Source organism: Bubalus kerabau, chromosome 19, assembly GCF_029407905.1.
Source record: "Bubalus kerabau isolate K-KA32 ecotype Philippines breed swamp buffalo chromosome 19, PCC_UOA_SB_1v2, whole genome shotgun sequence".
Taxonomy (NCBI): domain Eukaryota; kingdom Metazoa; phylum Chordata; class Mammalia; order Artiodactyla; family Bovidae; genus Bubalus; species Bubalus kerabau.
Genome location: NC_073642.1, coordinates 17,808,099 through 17,830,082, shown reverse-complemented (window position 1 = coordinate 17,830,082; position 21,984 = coordinate 17,808,099). Strand labels below are relative to the sequence as shown.

At 45.0% G+C, this 21,984-nt stretch overlaps 1 protein-coding gene across 1 annotated transcript in view; it reads right to left on the bottom strand.

Moving 5' to 3' along the window:
* AGBL1 (AGBL carboxypeptidase 1) overlaps positions 1-20,236 on the bottom strand; it is a 261,724-nt gene extending 241,488 nt beyond the window's left edge. The window contains exons 1-4 of the mRNA XM_055556536.1: positions 20,132-20,236; positions 14,166-14,374; positions 4,551-4,716; positions 3,050-3,117 (exon numbers count right to left, since the gene is read on the bottom strand). Coding sequence (XP_055412511.1) covers positions 3,050-3,117; positions 4,551-4,716; positions 14,166-14,192 — 261 coding nt within the window. The 5' untranslated portion in view covers positions 14,193-14,374; positions 20,132-20,236. The remainder of the gene's footprint in view (positions 1-3,049; positions 3,118-4,550; positions 4,717-14,165; positions 14,375-20,131) is intronic.
* Between the last annotated feature and the right edge of the window lie 1,748 nt (positions 20,237-21,984).

The window sequence follows — 21,984 nt, the reverse complement described above, 5'->3', positions numbered from 1 at the left end:
TTACGTCTCCTGCATTGGCAGGCAGGTTCTTTACCACTAGTATCACCTGGGAAGGCTTGGCCACATATCTAGGAGAAAATGCTGCTGGCTTCTCCTGGGGAAAACAAGTTTGCTGGGGCACCAGTTCCCTGACTCTTGCAATACCCCCAGAATCAAGCCCTTACTCCACTGTTCCTCTGTTTCTCTACAATGTGTGCTCACACACTAACTTCTCACCTTCTCCTCGGCTTGAAGGCTCTTGATGAATTATTTCCAGGGCCTCACTCATTTGTCTTATGCTTCCTTCCCAGCTGGATTTATTTATTTGTTTAGATTCCACTCCATCCCAACCCACCATCATCTGCAGAGCCGGGGGTGGGGGCAGGGAGATGGTCTGAGAGCTCCCCACCCCACAACCCCATGCTGTGTGAAGTCAGGCACCAGCCTGCAACTTGTCCCTTCATATCAGATACAAGAGATTACTGACGCTCTGCATCAAACATTCAGTTATCAAAGAGCCCGCAAGAGGGGAGGGAAAGTGGCATTGATGAATGACTGCAGCAGCACAGTATTATTCAAATAATTCGGCAAGTTCTCCATAGGCCTGCGCCGGCAAGCCACAGCAAGGAGCCAATTCTCCATAGGCCTGCGCCGGCAAGCCACAGCAAGGAGCCAATTCTCCATAGGCCTGCACCGGCAAGCCACAGCAAGGAGCCAATTCTCCATAGGCCTGCACCGGCAAGCCACAGCAAGGAGCCAATTCTCCATAGGTCTGCACCGGCAAGCCACAGCAAAGAGCCAATTCTCCATAGGCCTGCACTGGCAAGCCACAGCAAGGAGCCAATTCTCCATAGGCCTGCACCGGCAAGCCACAGCAAAGAGCCAATTTGCTTCTGATGGCTTCAAAAATGATTCTGTTTATCAGCAAAACTCTGAGCACATCACAATATCAGTAACAGCCTTAACTTTGAGACCTCGCTAAGAGGCAGACCCTCTATGTCTTGTACTACTAATAGCAAGGTGGGTGATTATTATGATAGAGAATGCAAAAAGTCCCTTTCTCTCTAGGTAGATATGTAGGTGGAAGAGAAGGGAGAGAGGAGGATGGAATGATGGATGGCTAGATAGATGAACAGATAGATACAGGTGAGCTAGATAGATGGATATAGATAGGTAGGCAGATGTGAGATATATAAATTGGCATATAGATGATAGACAGGTAGATAGATAAATATATAGATAGATAAAGGTGAAATAGATAGAACTACAGATAGAGATGATAGGTAGATAAGTAGCTTGACAGACAGATAGATACACATGAGACAGGTAAATAGATATATACATAATAGAAAGGTAAGTAGATGATAGATATATCAACAAAGATAGATGACAGATATATAGGTAGTACATAAATAGATATGAGATAGATAGATAGACATACAGATGATAGATGATAAATAGATAGACAGATTTTTAAACTCAGACTTCATCTCCAGGAATGTCGTAAAAGCTAGCGCATGCTTTTCAGTCTTATTTCTCTGGTGTCAAAATTAAGGAACTATAACTTGAAGGAACTTGTTCATGGCCACCAACAGAAATGGAGATATAATTATAACTCATAGATGAATTATCATTTTTCTAGAGCAGAAGTTCTCAACCACAGGGTGATCCCCTCCCCACCCGCCCAGAGATATGTGGCAAGTCCTAGAGACAGTTTTGGGCTTCTCGGGTGACTCGAGAATACAGGAGACTCGGGTTTGATCCTGATCCCTAAGTCAGGAAGATCCCCTGGAGAAAGAAATGGCAACTCATTACAGTGTTCTCGCCTGGAGAATCCCAGAGGAGCTCTGAGGGCCACAGTCCATGGGGTCTCCAAGAGTCAGACACGACCTAGTGACTAAACAACAAGAGACAGTTTTGCTCATGACTGGGGGTCAAAGTGGTGGGTGTCACCAGCACCCTGCGCACTGAGGTCAGGGGTCCTACTAAACACCCTGCAACGCACAAGACAAGCCGCCACAGCTAAGAATTATCTGGTCGAATGCCAACGGTGCCAGCGTTCAGGAAGTCTTTGCTAGAAATGCAGTCAGTACACTGTGCCCCACCGTCCCTATTGTCTGCACATCTGTCTACAGCTGCCTTTGTGCCACCACAGCAAAGCTGAGTCCCTGCGAGACTGAAAGGTCCACGAAGCCCAGAGCGACAATCATTTGACCTCTCCTAGAAAGTTTGCTGGCCTCCACTCTATAGCACAGGTTAGCAGTGATAGAGACCAACAGGCACTACTCTCCCACTGGTTAGGATGCTCATGATACAACCAAAAGGAATACAGCTCACATCGACTCCAAGGTACATGGAGTTGCACAACACAGTGGTCCTGTGTGTACAGAGTAAGTAGGAAAGGCTAACTTACAAAGATACTGGAGATCTACCAGAAAAAGTTTCCTAGAAAATCTTTCCGTGGTCTCTTTGCCTGAATGCCATTCACACTTATTAAATACACCCACCAGGAGTGTCTACCTGAGGCTCATCCTGATGGAATACTAGTGCCTTAATAATGGATAGCCTCTGATGTGACAATAAGATTGTACAGGACCTACCAAGATGAAATGACAACAGTAGCAGTCATTAGCTGAGCATCAGTATCTTTTGGGCCCTGAAGTGGAAGCACAAAGTGAAAGCCACTCAGTCATGTCAACTCTTTGCCTGGATTCTCCAGCCCAGAACACTGGAGTGGGTAGCCGTTTCCCTCTCCACGGGATCTTCCCAACCCAGGGATTGAACTCAGGTCTCCCGCACTGCAGGCGGATTCTGTATCAGCTGAGCCACCAGGGAAGCCCAAGAATACTGGAGTGGGAAGCCTATCCCTCCACCAGCGGATCTTCCTGACCCAGGAATTGAACTGGGGTCTCCTGCATCGCAGGCAGATTCTTCACCAGCTGAGCTACCAGCAAAGCACAAAAGTGTGTCCTTAAAATTTACTCTGGGTTCAGCTGCACAAAGAAAAGGGCATTTTCCTTTGAGAATTGTGAATGTGGAGAGCATCTGAATCAAGGGCAAGTGTACCTACTTCCTCTTTCACATCTTCAGAGTCCGAGTCCTTGTCCTCCTCTTCCTCACCATCATCTTCATAATCTTCTAAGTGGGGGAAAAAAATAGAGGTAGGTTGCAATTCTTAGAACATAATGGTTAGTACTTTTTCTTACAACTAGGAGGCTATTATGAAACGCACAAGACCTCAACACAGGCTAGCGATTATTGAATGTGTAATTTGTGCAAATATAGGCACACAAGAGCACTATACCATGAAGTCTAAAGTGCTGCCCCACGCTGAATACAAAATGAGTGCAGAATAAAATGACGTGTGGCTTCCCAGATGGCTCGAGCAGTAAAGTATATGCCTGCAGTGCAGGAGACGCAGGTTCAGTCCCTGAGTTGGGAAGATCCCCTGGAGGAGGAAATGGCAACACGTTCCAGTATTCTTGCCTGGAGAATCCCACGGAAAAAGGAGCTTTGCAGGCTATAGTTCATGGGGTCACAAAGATTTGAACACGGCTGAGCGACTTAGCAGGCATGTGGACCATTCTGGCTTCCTCCACCCGATATAGAAGTAGTTATGCAACTAACATTGCCAGGGTTTAGTGATCACATACATGTCAAAGCTGCTGTAATGTCGACAGCACTTTGACTGACTCCCTAATTTTAGTACAGAGGAACATATTTAAAACAAAAGTCCAAAGAAAGCATCCAGTGTCACTGCAACCAGATGATGCCTACAGAAAATCTGTTCCCTGAAAAAAGGACAAAGTTGAAAACCACTAGACTCTTCTGACAACAAAATCTTCTTGGACATTGGACAATCACATTGTCACATGTTCTAACATGACTACTGTGGGGGTGGTAAAGAGCAAAAGTTTGATTTCAATTCCATCCTTAGGGCAAATTCATTCCAGAACCAGTCTGTACAGTGGAGGGACTCCACCATGGGACTGGAAATAGATTTTTTTTTTTTTAACATCAGCTGAGATGACTATAGTCATTCCATCAGTTCAGTTCAGTTCAGTCACTCAGTTGTGTCCGACTCTTTGTGACCCCATGGACTGCAGCACGCCAGGTTTCCCTGTCCATCACCAACTCCTGGAGCCTACTCAAACTCATGTCCATCGAGTCAGTGATGCAAACTGGCAACAATTAATAATAAAGGACAAAATTAATGAACTTGGTATTATGAAAAAACTGATTCTACTTTCATCCACATTCCTCTGAAATATTATCCAAATGTAAAAATTCATCATAAAGCTTACAGCTAGCAAAATGAGTACAGAATAACTACACACACGTTGTGTATGCGCTTAGTCACTCAGTCATGCCTGACTCTTTATGACGCTATGGACTGCAGTCTGCCAGACTCCTCTGTCCATGGGATTCTCCAGGCAAGAATACTGGAGTGGGTTGCCATTTCCTCCCTCAGGGGAACTTCCCAACCCAGGGATCAAACCCGCCTCTCCTGCATCGGCAGGTGGACTTTTTACCACTGAGCCGCAGGAAGATCTGTATATCCACATATTTACCTTCAGTTAGAACACGTGGAGTTTCACAGGTGACGATCCCAGGGATTGGAAAAGAATACGCGCTGCTGGTTGTGACCAAGGGAAGGGGACTCTTAGGGTAGCATTGTCTCAGGATCTGAAGACCAATGGAGATGACAGGCTCCAGACTTTGGTCATCCAGGCAGTTCTAAACAAAGAGAATATCTTATCAGACACCAGCATCTTGTGCAGAGTTCCTTTGCTATAATGGTATTTTAGGTAACGAACTGCACACAGCCTAAATGCACAGCAAGTACCCTTAAGGTAGACCATCTAATCTGAACATTCTAATGTAGCATTTTGTCTAATGTAGAATCTGCTTTGGTCCAGTCTATCATCTACAGTTTTATTTCTCTTTTACAGCTCATATATTACTGGAGTGAATTAAGTCTGAAAATAGACCTGAAAGATTTTCAAGGGAGGCTGCACCTAAGGTAAGACATTGTCTAGAAGAGCTGAGGGAAGGAAGGGAAATGGCATCTTCCTTCAACCACCCAGTGTCACTGCAAATTATCCCCTAAATTAGAAAATGAGCAGCTGAACTGATAGAAGTCTTACTGTTCTCTTTCAGCTATTATCTGAGGGGGAAATATCAAGGAAAATGTAAAATATGAAATCGGAAGAAAGATTAAGAGAATCCCAAGCACCTAAATTAAATAGCATGCCTCTTCTCAAAGCCCACAGTGTTGGTCCCTCTTGGTAGCAAGACAAAGCAAAGAAAAATTGAGTTTGCAAGAGGTAACATTTTGATACTGATGGAACATGACAAGATCCTGCTTTTCAGGCACCGTGGAAAATCTAAGAACAAGTATACTAAACTGAGAGAGAGAGAGTGAGTTGGGAGTGGTCAGGATCTCCTTGGCAAAAGCATGGCTGTTTCCTTCAGTCTCTTAGTAAACATTTTGTCTCCTGATTTGGTACAGAGAGTTGATTAATGAAAGCCTCCAGCGTGATATTCCTAAAGGGCTTCCAGTAAGCTCTGAGGCCAATACGTCATAGCAGGAGATATGGAGGATGCTTTAGAACATGCCACAGAGCAGGGACTGTCTACAATGACGCCCTGCCTGGCACCTTCAGGCCCACATTACAGGCAGCCCCACAGAAAAGAACATGGAGGGGGAAAAGTTAATAAAATTTAAGCCATGAATTCAAGCTACCCAAATGACTCCAGAGTGAAATAAAAGTAAGCCAACTTTCAAAACAGAAAGTTCTTAATACAATCAAGAATGCCTGGGACTTCCCTAGTGGTCCACTGGGTGAGATTTCACCTTCCAATGCAGAAGGTGTGGGTTCAGTCCCTGGTCGGAGAGCTAAGATCCCACATGCCTTGCAATCAAAAAACCAAAACATAAAAGCAACAAAATCAATAGTGTAACAAACTCATTAAAGACTTTAAAATTGGTCCACATCAAAAAGAAAAAAAACAACGCTATCTCTCTTCAGCGTGCTCAGATAATACCAATCAGGTAACCTGAACCAACAGCAGGAGCACTTTCCATGGAAAATAAATTAGCTGAGGCTATTTCATCACCGAAAAACTTAGTCACTCAGTCATCTGTGACTCTCTGCAACTGTGGCCCACCAGGCTCCTCTGTCCATGGAATTCTCCAGGCCAGAATACTGAAGTGGGTAGCCTTTCCCTTCTCCAGGGAATCTTCCCAACCCAGGATCGATGCCAGGTCTCCTGCACTGCAGGTGGATCCTTTACCATCTGAGTTACCCAGGAAGCCCACTTCATCATTGGGACTGCTCAAATAGTTTCAAGTGCTTAGTGAAAGCTATGAGGATTGGAAAAAGAGAGAACTGAATGTGGACGATAAAGACAGGTGAGTGAGGTGGATGACTGATCAGAGGTAATGCTCTGAGTTACAACTTTAGGAGATATGGAGCCAAGTCCAGGCCAGGAAACTTGCTCAAACCTGCCAGTCCACTGGAAGCCAGGTCTATGACTGTCATTGGTATTATTGCTGATAATGGAAACAATGTTTTACTTGGTGTGGGATGGTGCAGGTGAAAAGAAGTGAAAGGATGGAGTCAAGTCCAAGTGTCCTCTTGGATTAAGCCATGCCATGAACTGACTTTGGGTGACAGTGTCTCCAGAAACCTAGACATTAGGGATAATGTTATATTGGGTGTCTGCTCTACTCTGGAGAAAACATTTATGAATTTGAAGGTGATCCTTGGACTGATACTATATATAAGATAGACAACTAATGAGAACCTACTGTGAAGCTAAGGAAGCTCTACTCAGTGCTCCAGGTGACCTAAATGAGAAGGAAACCAGAAAAGAAGGGACGTGTGTGTGTGTGGCTGACTCACTTTGCTGTACAGCAGAAAGGAACACAAGACTGTAAAGGAACTATGCGCATGCGTGCTCAGTCATGTCCAACTCTTTGCGACCTCATGGACTGTAACCAGCCAGGCTCCTCCATCTATGGTGTTTTCTGGGCAAGAACCCTGGAGTGGGTTGCCATTTCCTACTCCAAATGCAACCATATTCCAATAAAAATTAATTTAAAAGAACAAAGATAATCCTTGAGTCCAAGTTATTGTAACAGAAATGCCTAGATCTTTCGCCAACATTTTCCTAGTCTTAATGCATCATGACCAAGAGCCAGGTGAGGCAAGAAGGGGCTCAGAACACAAAATTTAAGCAGGCATACACCCTCCGGCTCCTGCAAATGCAGGGTAGCCACTTGTGTTGTGTAACATCAAATGATAAGACTCTAAGATATAGGATCTCTGTGGACAAATATCTCAGAATTGGGGCAAAGGTGACATCTATAGGCACACTCTTCCTGTAACTCTGAGTCATCCACCTGCTACTTGAAAAAGATGATGAAATACAAGAGTGCTTAAAATATTCAACTCACATTTAATATCATTGAGTCAGCTGCGGGGTGATAAATATCCTACTTCCATAATACGTAAGTGAAATAAAGGAGAGCACACAGCTCAGATCAGAGCAAGGCCATCTGAATCCAAGTCCTTGACTGCACCTCGATGTTCGCTGCAGCACTGTTTACAACAGCCAGGACATGGAGGCAACCTAAAGGTCCATCGACAGAGGAATGGATAAAGAAGACGTGCTGCGTGTACACAGTGGAGTACTTCTCAGCCATGAAAAGAAGGAAAGATGCCACTTGCAGCCACATGGATGGACCCAGAGAGTGCCATAGTGAGTGAAGTAAGCCAGACAGAGAAGGAGAAATATTGTATGACATCCCTTAAATGCAGAATCTAAAAAGAAATGATGCAAATGAACTTATTTACCAAACGGAAAGAGACTCACAGACTTGGAGAATGAACTTACAGTGGCCAGCGGAGAAGGGATAGTTAGGGAGTTTGGAAAGACCATGTACACTGCTATATTCAAAATGGATAACCTACTGCAGAGAACAGGGAACTCTGCTCAATGTTATGTGACAACCTGGATGGAACAGGAATTTGGGGGAGAATGGATACGTGTATATGTATGGCTGAGTCCCTTTGCTATTCACCTAAAACTACCACAACATTGTTAACTGGCTATACCCTAACATAAAATAAAAAGTTTAATGTTGAAAAAAACAAACAACAACAAAAAAAAAAAACAAATCCTGGGCTGACGAGGACTAACTGTACAACTCGGAACCCTGCTGAGTTACTATACCTCTCTTTTCAACTTCCTTATCTGTAAAGAAGAGATGCTATCAGAACCTCCCTCATAGACTGTGTCTGAATTAAATGAGTTTTATGTAAGATGAGTGCCTAATAGTAAACACTCAGTAAGTGAGCTAGGAGGATGCCAGGAGGCATCATTAGGATCATAAAATCTCACAAGAATCTGAAAAGATCTTAGGAGACCACGGCTAACTCACGGCAGAGTCCTAGAAACAATTCTCACAATAACAAAATGAGATGTTCTAGTGCAAGAGGTGCTCAAGGAAGAAACAGTCCTAGGTTTAAGCTCCAGATCTGCTTCTCACTGGGCTTCCACGGTGGCTCAGTGGTAAGGAATCTGCCTGCAATGCAGGAGACGCGGGTTCCATCCCTGGGTTGGGAAGATCCCCTGCAGAAGGAGATGGCAACCCACTCCAGTATTCTTTCTTGTAGGAAATCCCATGGACAGAGAAGCCTGGTGGGCTATAGTTCATGGGGTTGCAAGCAGACTGAGTGACAAGTGCTTCTTACCAGCCAAAGCCATCAGCATCTCCTGCCTCAACTCTCATGGTCTGACTTCTCCCCTTGCCCTGCTAACTCCTCCTCCTCTCATGCCCTGGGATACTCCTCTCCAGTGGCAGCCAGCATGATCCTTGACAAGTTGAAATCTACTTTGCAAATAATCATCTCTACCATTGGGCGTGAGCGTTAAGTCCCTTCATTCGTGTCTGACTCTTTGCAATCTCATGGACTGTAACCCACTAGGCTCCTCTGTTCATCTGATGCGAGCAGACGATTCATTGGAGAAGTCCCTGATGCTATGAAAGATTGAGGGCAGAAGGAGAAGAGAGGCTCAGAGGATGAGATAGCTGGATGGCATCACCTATGCAATGAACATGAACTTGGGAAATCTCCAGGAGATGGTGAGGGACAGGGAGGTGTGGCTTGCTGCAGTCCAGGGAGTAGCAAACAGTCGGACATGACTTGGCAACTGAACAACAACAACAATATTTCATTGTAAACATGCACCACATCTTCTTTATCCATTTCCCTCTTGATGGACATTTAGGTTGCTTCTATGTCCTGGCTATTGTAGGTAGTGCTGCAACTTTTAAAAAGACTATCATGGCTTACTCTTGTGGTTCTCAAAGTGAGGGTTCCAGACCAGCAAATTAACATCACCTGAATACTTATGAGAAATGCAGAATCTTGTACCTTAACTCAGATCTAATGATGAGAAACTCTGGGAGTGGAGTCCAGTTATCTGCATATAAATGAGTGCTCTGGGTGATTATGACATATAATTAAGCTTCCAAACAACCATTCGTAGCAAAGTTTTAGGTCTCAGAAGCTGTTCTGGCTCCAGAGACTGAGTGGCCCCTTTATCTGATTATCTCATACAAGTCTATTCCACCTGCAATTATCCATTTCTCAAAATTGGTAACTATCTCAAACTATTTCAGGGCATCCTAGCAGGGGTTCTTTTTTTAACCTTACATGCAAATTGTCAGCATTCTTTCTCCTTCCTCATGCAAAGCTCCAGCAAGATCCCAGTATGTTACACACAGCCTCACTGCATTATGGACAATGTGATCCTCTGAACATTTAAAGGATGCTCAGAGAATCTGTGCAAGGATGCAGGACCCAAGAAACAAAGAGGTGGGGTTATTGAGAGAGAAACATGACAAGCAGCGACCTCAGCAGCAAAGTGAAGAACACTGTGATGGGCAGGAGCTGTGGGAAGGACTCAAAAACAGTTCTTTCTCAGTCACTTTCACGCCTAGTAGACTTGTAATGACGCCACAAACACCAATAAAAATGGTACAGGACAGCGGTTCTCCAAGTGTGATCCCCAGTCCAGAAGCAGCAGCATCACTTAGGAACTTGTTAAAAACACAAATTCTAGGCTCCATTGCAGACCTACTGAATCAGAAACTCTGAGGATAGGGACCTTGCCACCATGTAACGGCTTTGATCACACTCAATTTGGAGAATTGAGTGCCTCTGTCCAATGCACTCAACTCTGGTGCATTGGACAGAAGCTTGGACTCTTGAGTAAGACCATCATATATACACTAACATGCACAAAACAGATAGCTAGTGGGAAGTTAATGTATAGCACAAGGAGCTCATCTCAGTCTCTGTGATGACCTAGGGGGTGGGATGGGAAGGGTGGGAGGGAGGCTCAAGAGAGAGGGGAAAACTAACACAACATTGTACAGCAATTATAAGCCAATTAAAAAAAGATCATCAGTTTCAAATCCTTTAGGTAGGTAGTGTTAGTCTGTCAGTCATGTAAAGGTCTTTATGATCCCATGGACTGCAGCCCATCAGACTCCTCTGTCCATGGAATTCTCCAGGCAAGAATACTGGAATGGGTTAACATTCCTTTCTCCAGGGGATCTTCCCGACCCAGGGATCGAACGCGGGTCTCCCGCATTGCAGGCAGATTCTATACTATCTGAGCCACCAAATCCTTTAAAAATATTGAAATCAGAAAGTCTGCATAAGCTGCTATGCCAGTCTTGGGCTATAGTAAGCATTCAACACAAATTTCCTCCGCGGCCCCCGCCTTCCGCCTCTTCCATCTCTTCCTTCATTTTCTTCCTCTTCCTCTTCTCCTGCATTTTCAGTGTTATTACCATCAGCTGCAGCAGCAGCAGCATAATATGCAATAGTGGCCAGAATGACATCCCCAGATCCAAGGTTTCCAGGTTGGCCGTCCTGCAGCTCCCGTGCCATCTCTGGCAGGAGAGGGGAGAGGATAGATGTGAAGCCCCAACTCCGGCACAGCTGCAACAGCATCTGTGCTCAGAGCCCAGAGTCCAGGTGCTGGGAGGCCCTGCAGGCAAGAGAAACCTGGCCACCAAGTGCAGAGTCTGCCTCTCTCACATCCTGCTTCCAGTCCCAACAGTAATTGGAGGCTGGGAGCTCATTGTAAATTTGCTTAATTGAGCAGTTGAGGTCTTTATCGACCTGCTGAGGAACTGCTTCTAGAAGCCTGCTTCTAGGCTCACAGCTGCTTTTATGCCTGGGCTTCACTTCAAATCTTCTCCACTCTCTCTGTGTCAAAGACCTGTACCTCTGGGATCAACATCTTCTGTCTTTTCTGCTCTTTTTTTTTTTTTTTTTTTTTTAAAAACACAGATCTGAGAAACAGTCAAAAATGCAGAGGGCAGGGGCAGAGGAGCTGGCTGCAGCACACGAGCCAGAGTAGGGGGCTGTGAGAGATCAGCAAAGCACGGGGCAGTTTCACAGGGCTGGGAGAAATTCGAGATTTGGGGAACACAAGCTTACAAAGTATGGTGCAACTTGGAAAAATTCAGAGCACTTCCTCATCCAGAGGGACAGAATGGAAAAGGTAGCTATTTCATGACCGAGAAACTCTGAAAACTGTAATGATGGAGAGAAACCCAGAGGTGATAGCAGACCAAAAAATTAGATATTGGCTTGCAGTGTAATATTATGTTATTGTTTAGAGGGGAAAAGCTTTTAAAAAATGGTTAGAGTCTACAGATAGCATGATTGGAAAACGGCACTCTGGTTGACTGCTTCATTACCCCAGATGTACTCAGGTGGAGAGAAATTGGAAGGTGTCCAGAGAGAAGCAATGAGACAGATGAAGGGAGTACAGAGACTAATATGAAGACATTAAGCATTGTTTGGGCTTCCCTGGTAGCTTAGCTGGTAAAGAATCTGCCTGCAACACAGGAGAACTGGGTTTGATTCCTGGGTTGTGAAGATCTGCTGGAGAAGGGATAGGCTACCCACTCCAGTATTTGTGGGGTTCCCTGGTAGCTCAGCTGGTAAAGAATCTGCCTGCAATGTGGGAGGCCCAGGTTTGATCCCTGGGTTGGGAAGATCCCCTGGAGAAGGGAACAGCTACCCACTCCAGTGTTCTGACCTAGAGCAATTCCATGGACTGCAAAGAGTTTCACACCACTGAGCGACTTTCATTTTCACTTTTCAAGCATTGTTTAGTCGCTAAGTCATGTCAGACTCTTTTGTGACACCATGGACTGTGGCCCGCCAGACTCCTCTGCCCATAGAATTTCCCAGGCAAAAATACTGGAGCAGGTTGCCATTTCCTACTCCAGGGAATCGTCCAGATACAGGGATTGAACCCCATTTCTCCTGCATTGGCAGGCAGACTCTTTACCACTGAGTCACCAGGGAAGTCCAAATAAGAAGACAGAAAGGAACATAATGTGTGTGAAACAGCTGCTTTGGCCCCAACAGAGGGTGGGTGAACAGATGACGGGTACCTGGAAGACAGTCACATTATTCCTGGAGAACGTATAGGCAGCCTTGCATGATGGTGCCTGAGTGTGTGTGTTAGTCACTCAGTCCTATCCAACTCTTTGCGACCCCATGGACTGCAGGCCACCAAGGTCATCTGTCCATGGGATTCTCCAGGCAAGAACATTGGAGTGGGTTGACAGTGCCTTCTCAAGGGGCTCTTTCCAACCTAGGGATCAAACTCAGGTCTCCTGCCTTTCAGGCAGATAGATTCTTTACCATCTGAGTTACCAGGGAAGCCCACGATGGTGCTTACATTAGCCCTAATCAAGCGAAATTAAGGAATGTGTTAGTTGGTTGAAATCCAGGAAACCCTAGACACATATTCCACTGGGGCAGAGATCAGTGACAGCTTTCATAGGTGCTACTCCCTTTGCTTGGGATGTTCTTCCTCCTACACTTGGCATGACCGGCTCCCTCAATAATTCAAGTCTCAGCTTAGGTGTCACCCACCAAAAGATCTGACATCTCTAAGAGAAGACCTTCTCTCTGTCCATGCAGGAGTCACTGTGGGCCTGTGCCCTTCCTCTATTGATCCCACAGAGCAATATGAAATTATATGCCAGACTGAATCATTTGCTTCCTTAATGTCTGACTCTCTGCTGGAACATTTGCCCCCAAAGGTCAGGGATCTTGTCTATCACATTCACCGTGAGGTCCCAATAACTAATCGCTATTCCAATAAACACTCACCCTCATAAAGCAGTGAAGTCATGGCAGTACCCTGCTAAATGAGATGTGTCTATGTTAACTTATCCAGGCCATGTGGAAAACCTAGATTTTATCACTTTCGTCTTTTTTTTTTCTTTTTTAAGAAGAAGAAGGTTGAAACCCAGAGAGGTGGAGTCACTGCACAGCAGTAGGCGCCAGGCCTGAGATCTGAAGCCAGCTTCTCTAGCTTTAAAATCAGCACTAACACATGTATGTGGAATCTAGAAAAATGGTACGGATGAACCTATTTGCAGGGCAGGAATAGAGAAGCAGATGTAGAGAGCAGACGTGTAGACACGGGATGCGGATGAATCGGGAGATTGGGACTGAAGCATGTGCTCTGCCATGTGTAAAAAAATCCCTCTAGATTGGTAGAGGGAATCTGCTGAATAGCACAGGGAGCTTGCCTCGGTGCTCTGTAATAATCTAGATGAATGGAATGTGGGGATGAGAGGGAGGCTCAGGAGGAAGGGGACACATGTACACATATGGCTGATTCACTGTCGTACAGCAGAAAATAACACTGTAAAGCAACTATACCCCAGTAACAAAAAAGCAACGCTCTTGATCCCAGCACCGCTCAGTGTGTACCCACTGTGCCTGCATGCTCAGTCACTTCAGTCGTGTCCAATTCTGTGTGATCCTATGGACTGTAGCCTGTCGGGGTCCTCTGTCCATGGGATTCTCCAGGCAAGAACACTGGAGTGGGTTACCACACCCTCTTCCAGGGGATCTTCCCGACCCAGGTGTACCCAATTAATATGTATAAATAAGTGAGTCAATCAATACACAAGTGAGTGAAGGAACCAGGATTTGAGTCCAGAACATCTGCCCAGAGCAAGAAGCAAGAAACATACTGAGATTTCCCAGCTCTGTGAAGGGTGAGTCCTAAATGACATCCTTCAGATGCCATCCAACTACAGAGGCAGTCCCCATGCAGATTACCTGTATGGTGCTGAAAAGGATCTCCATGCCCTGAGCTGCCAGGAAGGCCTCCCTGCCCGACCGGAGCTTGGCAATATGCTTGAGGCAGAGCAGAAGCGCCCGGCGGATCGGAACGAAGGAATTGGCCGTGTCGTGGCTGTGCCAATCCTGATGCAGCCTGAGCAAACTGGGGACGTAGCTTCTGTTCACTGCCCTGCGGCTGTTAGACTCTGAAACCAACAGGAAAAGGCAACATCAATCAAAGGCTCTCCTGTCTACACCCCCCTGAGGATGTCCCAGTGTGCGTGTGTGCTAAATCCTCTCAGTCATGTCAGACTCTTTGCAATCCTGCGGACCCTAGCCCACCAGGCTCCTCTGTCCATGGGATTCTCCAGGCAAGAATACTGGTGTGAGTTGCCATGTCCTCCTCTAAGAGATCTTCCCCTCCCACAAAATACTAATTAATCATAAAAGGATGATATTAATTTTCCAGTGTAGAAACTGGTATCCAGTGGCAGATATCAGCTTAATCAAGTGACCAGGGTCAACAACATCAGACAAGATGTCCTGAGAAAGACACAGCATCACTTGAGTATCACTACTATGATATTCCTGAACCAAAATGCATAACCTGAACGTAACCATGAGGAAAATCAGCAAACCAAAGATGAGGGATATGCTGTAAATATCTGATCTACACTTTTCAAAAATGTCAAAGTAGTAAAAGGCCAAAAAAAAAAAAAAAAGACCAAGGAATTCAGCTAACAAAGACCAAAAAGACATGACACAGGGATATATGTACACATGTAGCATAAAACTCAGTATTCAAAAAACTGAGATCATGGCATCCAGTCTCATCACTTCATGGCAAATAGATGGGGAAACAATGGAAACAGTGATAGCCTTTACTTTCTTGGGCTCCAAAATCACTGCAGATGGTGACTGCAGCCATTAAATTAAAAGATGCTTGCTCCTTGGAAGGAAAACTATGATCAACAGACACAGCATATTTAAAAGCAGAGACATTACTTTGTCAACAAAGGTCCATCTACTCAAAGCTATGGTTTTTCCTGTAGTCATGTATGGATGTGAGAGTTGGACTATAAAGAAAGCTGAGCACCAAAGAATTGATGCTTTTGAACTGTGGTGTTGCAGAAGGCTCCTGAGAATCCCTTGGACAGCAAGGAGATCCAATCAAACCATCCTAAAGGAAATCAGTTCTGAATATTCATTGGAAGAACTGATGCTGAAACTGAAACTCCAATACTTTGGCCACTTGATGAGAAGAACTGACTCGTTGAAAAAGACCCGGATTCTGGGAAAGATTGAAGGCGGGAGGAGAAGGGGACGACAGAGGATGAGATGGTTGGATGGCATCACCGACTTGATGGACATGAGTTTGAGCAAGCTCTGGGAGATGGTGAAGGACAGGGAAGCCTGGTGTGCTGCAGTCCATGGGTTTGCAAAGAGTTGGATGGGACTGAGCAACTGAACAACAATAGCCGATTCATATTACCAGAAACTAACACAATACAACACAATAGCAAACCAACTGTACTTCAATAATTTTTTAAAAGATATGGCAAGTAAGTACAATATATAATGATAATTTAGTCCCTGGACCAAAATTATTTTTTTTCTTTCCCTACATAAGGCATTAGTGAAGCAGTTGGTAAAGTCTGAATAAGGTGTTTAGATTAACCCAGTGCTGCTTGCATGCTGCGGAGAAGGCAACGGCAACCCACTCCAGTACTCTTGCCTGAAAAATCCCATGGACGGAGGAGCCTGGTGGGCTGCAGTCCATGGGGTCGCTAAGAGTCAGGCACGACTGAGCGATTTCACTTTCACTTTTCACTTTCATGCATTGAAGAAGGAAATGGCAACCCACTCCAGTATTCTTGCCTGGAGAATCCCAGGGACAGAGGAGCCTAGTGGGCTGCCATCTATGGGGTCACACAGAGTCGGACATGACTGAAGTGACTTAGCAGCAGCAGCAGCAGCTTTCCTGCTGGCTCAATGATAAAGAATCCACCTGCAATGCAGGAGACCTGGGTTCGATTCTGGGTCAGAAAGATGCCCTGGAGAGAGGAATGGCTACCCACTCCAGTATTGCTTTCTGGAGAATCTCATGGACAGAAGAGCCTGTTGGGAGCCCATGAGGTCACAAAGACTGAGCAACTAGCACACTTAATTACACACTGTTTCTTCCCAGGTGGTTCAGTGGTAAAGAATTCACCTGCAGGGCAGGAGACCTGGGTTTGATCCCTGGTCGGGAAGATCCCCTGGAGAAGCATCCCTGGCGAAGGAGAAAGCAACCCATTCCAGTATTCTTGATGGGAAAATCGCATGGACAGAGGAGCTTGGTTGGCTATAGTCCATGGGATTGCAAAGAGTGGGGCACAACTGAGAGACTGAGCATGCACCCACACATAGTATTATGTAAATGGATATTGTTGGATTTTGATAAGCTGTGCTTAGGTAAGTGAATATTCTTGTTTTTAGGAAATCCACAATTGTGAATGTCTATAACTTATTCTCAAATAGTTCAGAAAAAGGATAATTGAGTGTGGAGGAGAGAGAAGAAGGGAAGAGAGATTCACCAGATTTCCATTCCTCTTTCTGGAATCTCAGTGGACTTGGGGTATGGTCATTTGAGCAAACTATAAGACTCAATCCAAATGGAAAGGAAAGGACCCTGAGTGAGAGACATCATGTCAGGAAGGCTGTCGTGTGTAACAGACGTGTTGTGTGTTTTCCCAAAAGAGACTGGAAGCCAGGTTACATACTCAAGGGGCTGGCTCCATCTGGGAAAGGAATTCCTTGGATTCAAGCCACCCAACAAGAGACTGGACTCTTATGTGGTGACGAGCAACCTGGCACCAAAAATACCCAGACAGAGGTTGGAAGTCCACCCAGCAGGGAGGTGAGGATGGGGCTCCCTTACGTCCTTCAGGGAGCTGTAACAGTAAGATCTTACAGTGCCTTTCCCCTCTTCCACACCACAAGTGAAGTTTCTTTAAGTTTTTACATTGGAGTATAGAAAGTTACCAATGTTACCAATGTTGTGATGGTTATAGGTACATAGCAAAGGGACTCAGCCATACATATACATGTATCCATCTCCCCCAAACTCCCCGCCCATCCAGGCTGCCACATCACACTGAGCAGAGCTCCCGGTGCTCTACAATATCACTGTATAATGGAATTATTCAGTGGACACACTTGCTATATTTAAAACGGATATATAGCAAGTGTGTACATGTTGTTAGTTGAATGACTCTGCCTGAGAGTCTTATGGGAGGATAAGACCCCTCTGATTGATGTATGGTTTCTTCATTTTCTCAAGATACGGTCTTTTTTTTTATATATATTACTTATTTATTTATTTATTTGGCACTAGTGGTAAAGAACCTGCCTGCCAATGCAGGAGATGGAACAGACACAGGTTCGATCCCTGGGTTGGGAAGACCCCCTTGAGAAGGGCGTGGAAACCCACTCCAATACTCTTGCCTGGAGAATTCCATGGACAGAGAAGCCTGGAGGGCTATAGTTCATAAGATCGCAAAGAGTAGGATCGGGGAAGGCAATGGCAACCCACTCCAGTACTCTTGCCTAGAAAATCCCATGGACAGAGGAGCCTGGTAGGCTGCAGTCCATGGGTTCTCAGAGAGTTGGACACAACTGAAGCGACTTAGCAGCAGCAGCAGCAAAGAGCGGGATACAACTAAAGTGACTTAGCATTTATTCATTTGGCAAAGTAAGTCTTAGTAGTGGCACTTCGGATCATTGTTGCAGCAGAAAGGCTCCGTAGTTGAGGCTTAGTTCCCCTGTAGCATGTGGGATCTTAGTTCCTCAACCAGGGATCGAACCCATGTCCCATGCATTGCAAGGCAGATTCTTAATCACGGAACCACCAGGGAAGTCTCCTCAAGATATAGCTTAAATTATCTTTGAAGAAACAAAGGGGGAAGAACGGTCTAAGAGACTTCTCTCAACAGCACACATACTCCTGTGTTCATGTTAAACTCCTCACCCTACAGGGTCGGCAGACAACCAACTACTTGTGGATTAGTGTAGACCTTAGTAGGTGGGTAGATCCTCTCTGGATTCTGGTTCTCTCTGCCCTTGTCAACTAGGTGCCCTGTACAACTCTAACCAGCTGACTCTCAGGCACAACGGCCCATATCGTGCAGCTCTGCACTCTGACACTACATTTCTGCATTATCCATACTGTTCACACTGGTTTATAGACAATCTATGCTTTTGGCTGAGTGTGAGAGGGAGAGATCCCTTGTGCTGTAATTGGATAAGCAAAGTTTCAGCCCCGAGTCAGATTTTTCCCTAAGACCATGTAAATGCCCATGAGTGAAAAAAAATGACATGGAAATTGTGTTTTATTCCAGAAGGGTTTTCTCATAATGTTAATAGAATTCTCCTTTTATCCTGCTTGTTTGTCAAATTCTAAACTGTCAGGCTTGACTGAGCCCCACTGAGATTTTTTGACCCATTTGTGCAGTTGCTTTCTTTTTTTTTTTCACTTTTCACAACATTTCATTTAGCCATGACCCTGAACTGAGAGCGATGAGCTTTATTCACTCTGTGATATATTTGTGGTGGACGGTTTAAATCACCTTCATTACCTCCTTTAATGAATTATTCTTTTGTATCAAAAATATTTCTCTTCTCGGCTGGTCGTGGCCACAGAGCACTGGAGTTCTTTGCTGCCTAAATGAGGTTCCAGCCTAGCCAATATCTGATGTTTAAAAGAAATTGAGGATTAAATAGGAGGCATTAAAGGAAAGTATCACCTGCTAAAAAGATGACGGAATGGCAAAAAGCAGTGCACAGAGGCCCCGTGGGCAGCGGGAGGTTAAGCATTTTTGTCTTTCATCTATTTTAAAAGTATGAGACTAACAATGTGTTATCTTCATGACCTTCATCTCCAGTTTTGTGGGGAGGGGGAGGGAGATACGGGGGTGGAAAAATCTTTAATTGTCTGAGAGAAAAATCCCTTATCAGATCCCGATGATTTTATTCATGGTTTCCTGCTAATCTTCAGCAAGCTGTCCTGTTTACTAACATCGAGAACAGCTACACCTCTCCCGCACCCTCTACCCTAAATCAGCCAGTCTTTCTCTGGGGATGGCTCAGGAGCTTTGCAAAAGTCAATATGCATCTCAAACCCGACAAGAGGAGGGTCATCAAGCTGAACCAATGCAGAGAGGACCCAAAGAATGAAATGAGGGTGGCTGGGATCAGCAGTTTCCAGGAGCTCCAGAAGGTTTAGGGGGAAGACTGTGCTTCTCCTGGGGAGGCCAGATAGCAAGGAGAAGATGTGGGCTTTCATACGCTGTTTTGGGTGAGCTCAAGGTTTGAGGGCGGGCAGGTAAGGACCCCCCAACCTCCTTAAAACTGACAAGGTGCACTTTAGCCTGTTTACATAAATGGCTTCCTCCTAAGATTTTCTTGGGGGAAAAAAAGTTCCTGTTCTGTATTTTTTTTTTTTTTTAATTTCTGAAATGGATTGGTTTATCTTAAGCTGATTGGAGGATGGATTGGAGTGGGCAGAGAGGACTTCTGAGAACCTTTACTTTAACAGTTCATCCTCAACTCCTAGGGCATCCCTGGTGGCTCAGAGGTAAAAAATTTGCCTACCAATACAGGAGATGTGGGCTCGATCCCCTGAGTCAGGAAGATCCCCTGAAGGAGGGAATGGCAACCCACCCCAGTATTCGTGCCTGGAGAATCCCCAGACAAGACCAAGGAGCCTGGCGGACTACAATCCATGGGGTCACAAAGAGTCAGACACAATTGAGCAACAGAGCACCCCAACTCCTACTTCATCCAAAGGTATTATGTCCTGTCTCCATCAGCCACTCCTTGGAGGCCTCCCGCTGAAAGTCTTCTCTGGCCAGTTTCCTGTGCCAAGCCCACATCCTGGCCCCCACCTCCCATTAACTCTCTTAAGTTTTACTATTTCTACCTACCTCTCCAGGTTTTATCCCCCTGATGTCTTATTTGTAGCTAATTCTCAGTCTAAAATGTGGTCTCATAATCTTTTTGCTCTTCATTTCTTCATAGAAGTTCAAATGTTTTCTTTAGTACAGACCCCAATGATGCAGCAGATTTTTATACTCAGGAAAAAAAACAAACAAATGAAAAAGAAAGGGAATATGCCAAGATATCCATAGTACTTATGAGGGAGGAAGATATTGATGATTCAATTTGCTGTGGATTTTTTAGCCTCAATTTACACTTCTCTGTAGTTTTTATTCTCCACGTCATCTACAATGAACCTTAACGAGAGGAAAAAGATAGGTTATGCTTTGACAGGAAGTCCATAGACTATATGCCACATCATAAATGTTTGTGGGCAGGAGAGGCAGTCCCCAGGTTGCCATAGCAACCAATGCACCTTTTTGGTCTTACCCCATCCCTTTCAAAAGTGAATTATCTACCTCGCCCCTGAAGGTATTTGAGATCATGATCATCTCTATAAAGATGTTTGTCTTTTAACAAGAAAGCTGAGAAACCTTTAAGACTCAAAACCTGGATTTCTCATGGGGAATTTCTATGCCAGGACAGGCTGGTAGAGAAGTAAGTGCCTGATGAGCCAGATTATTATACCTGCAAGCAGCCCAGCACTCTGCTACTGTTATTTGGCAAAACCAGAGGAGATTTCCATGGATGCTCTTTGTTCACCATGTCTGAGAATTTTATCACCCCTTTAGGGAAAAGTGATGACTCGAAGCAGAGGAAAGGTGGGAACCTGCAGTAGAAGAATGAGCTGCACGCTTTCACAGCCACAGCTCTAGGAATGAGAAACACGAATCAGTGCAGAACTCCAAACCCACCTTAACCATCATTGTATGCTCCTCACTGCCTCGCTGGGCAGACCCTTCAGCTTTCTTTATGGATTCCATGCACAAGGCCATGACCCCCACTGCTTTCTAACTTTGTGACCTTGAGCATGTTACTTGACAGCTCTCATCACTAAGACTTAAAAAAAAAAGAAACAAGCAAACCTAATAACAATCTCCTCCTTGAGAATTGTTGAAAAAATTAAATGAGGTAATATATATAAAGTAGATAGCTCAATGCCTGGAATGCAATAAGCACTCAGTGGGCTAAATTGCTTCAGTCGTGTCCAATTCTTTGCAACCCTGTGGACTGTAGCCTGCAAGGTTCCTCTGTCCATGGGATTCTCTAGGCAAGAATACTGGAATGGGTTGCCATGCCTTCTTCCAGAGGATCTTCCTGACCCAGGGATCCAACCCAGGTCTCCTGCATTGCAGATGGGTTCTTTACCATCTGAGCCCACCAGGGAAGCCCATAATCATGATAAGCATTATCTATTTAAAATTCCAATACTTTGCTCCACATGAGGTGAAGAGCTGACTCATTGGAAAAGACCCCAATGCTGGGAAAGAGTGAAGGCAGGAGGAGAAGGGGACGATAGAGGATGAGATGGTTGGATGGCATCACCAACTCAAAAGACATGAGTTTGAGCAAGCTCCAGGAGATGGTGAAGGGCAGGGAAGCCTGGCGTGCTGCAGTCCGTGGGGTCACAAAGAGTTGGACACAACTGAGCAACTGAACTACAACAACAATTTATTATTTCAACTGGCCCTCTGTAATTTTGGACATCAAACTGTCAAATGCGCAGGACATGAACACATTCCTTTGGACAGCCTCAGGCAAGAACAGGAGCACCAGGGTCACATAGCTGCTGATCTGCATTTTGACTGTACCAGCTGCATAACCTTGGGTAAGTTGCTAAGCCACTCTGGACTACATTTCCATTATCTGCAAATATTAAAGCAAGATAAAAAGGAAACAA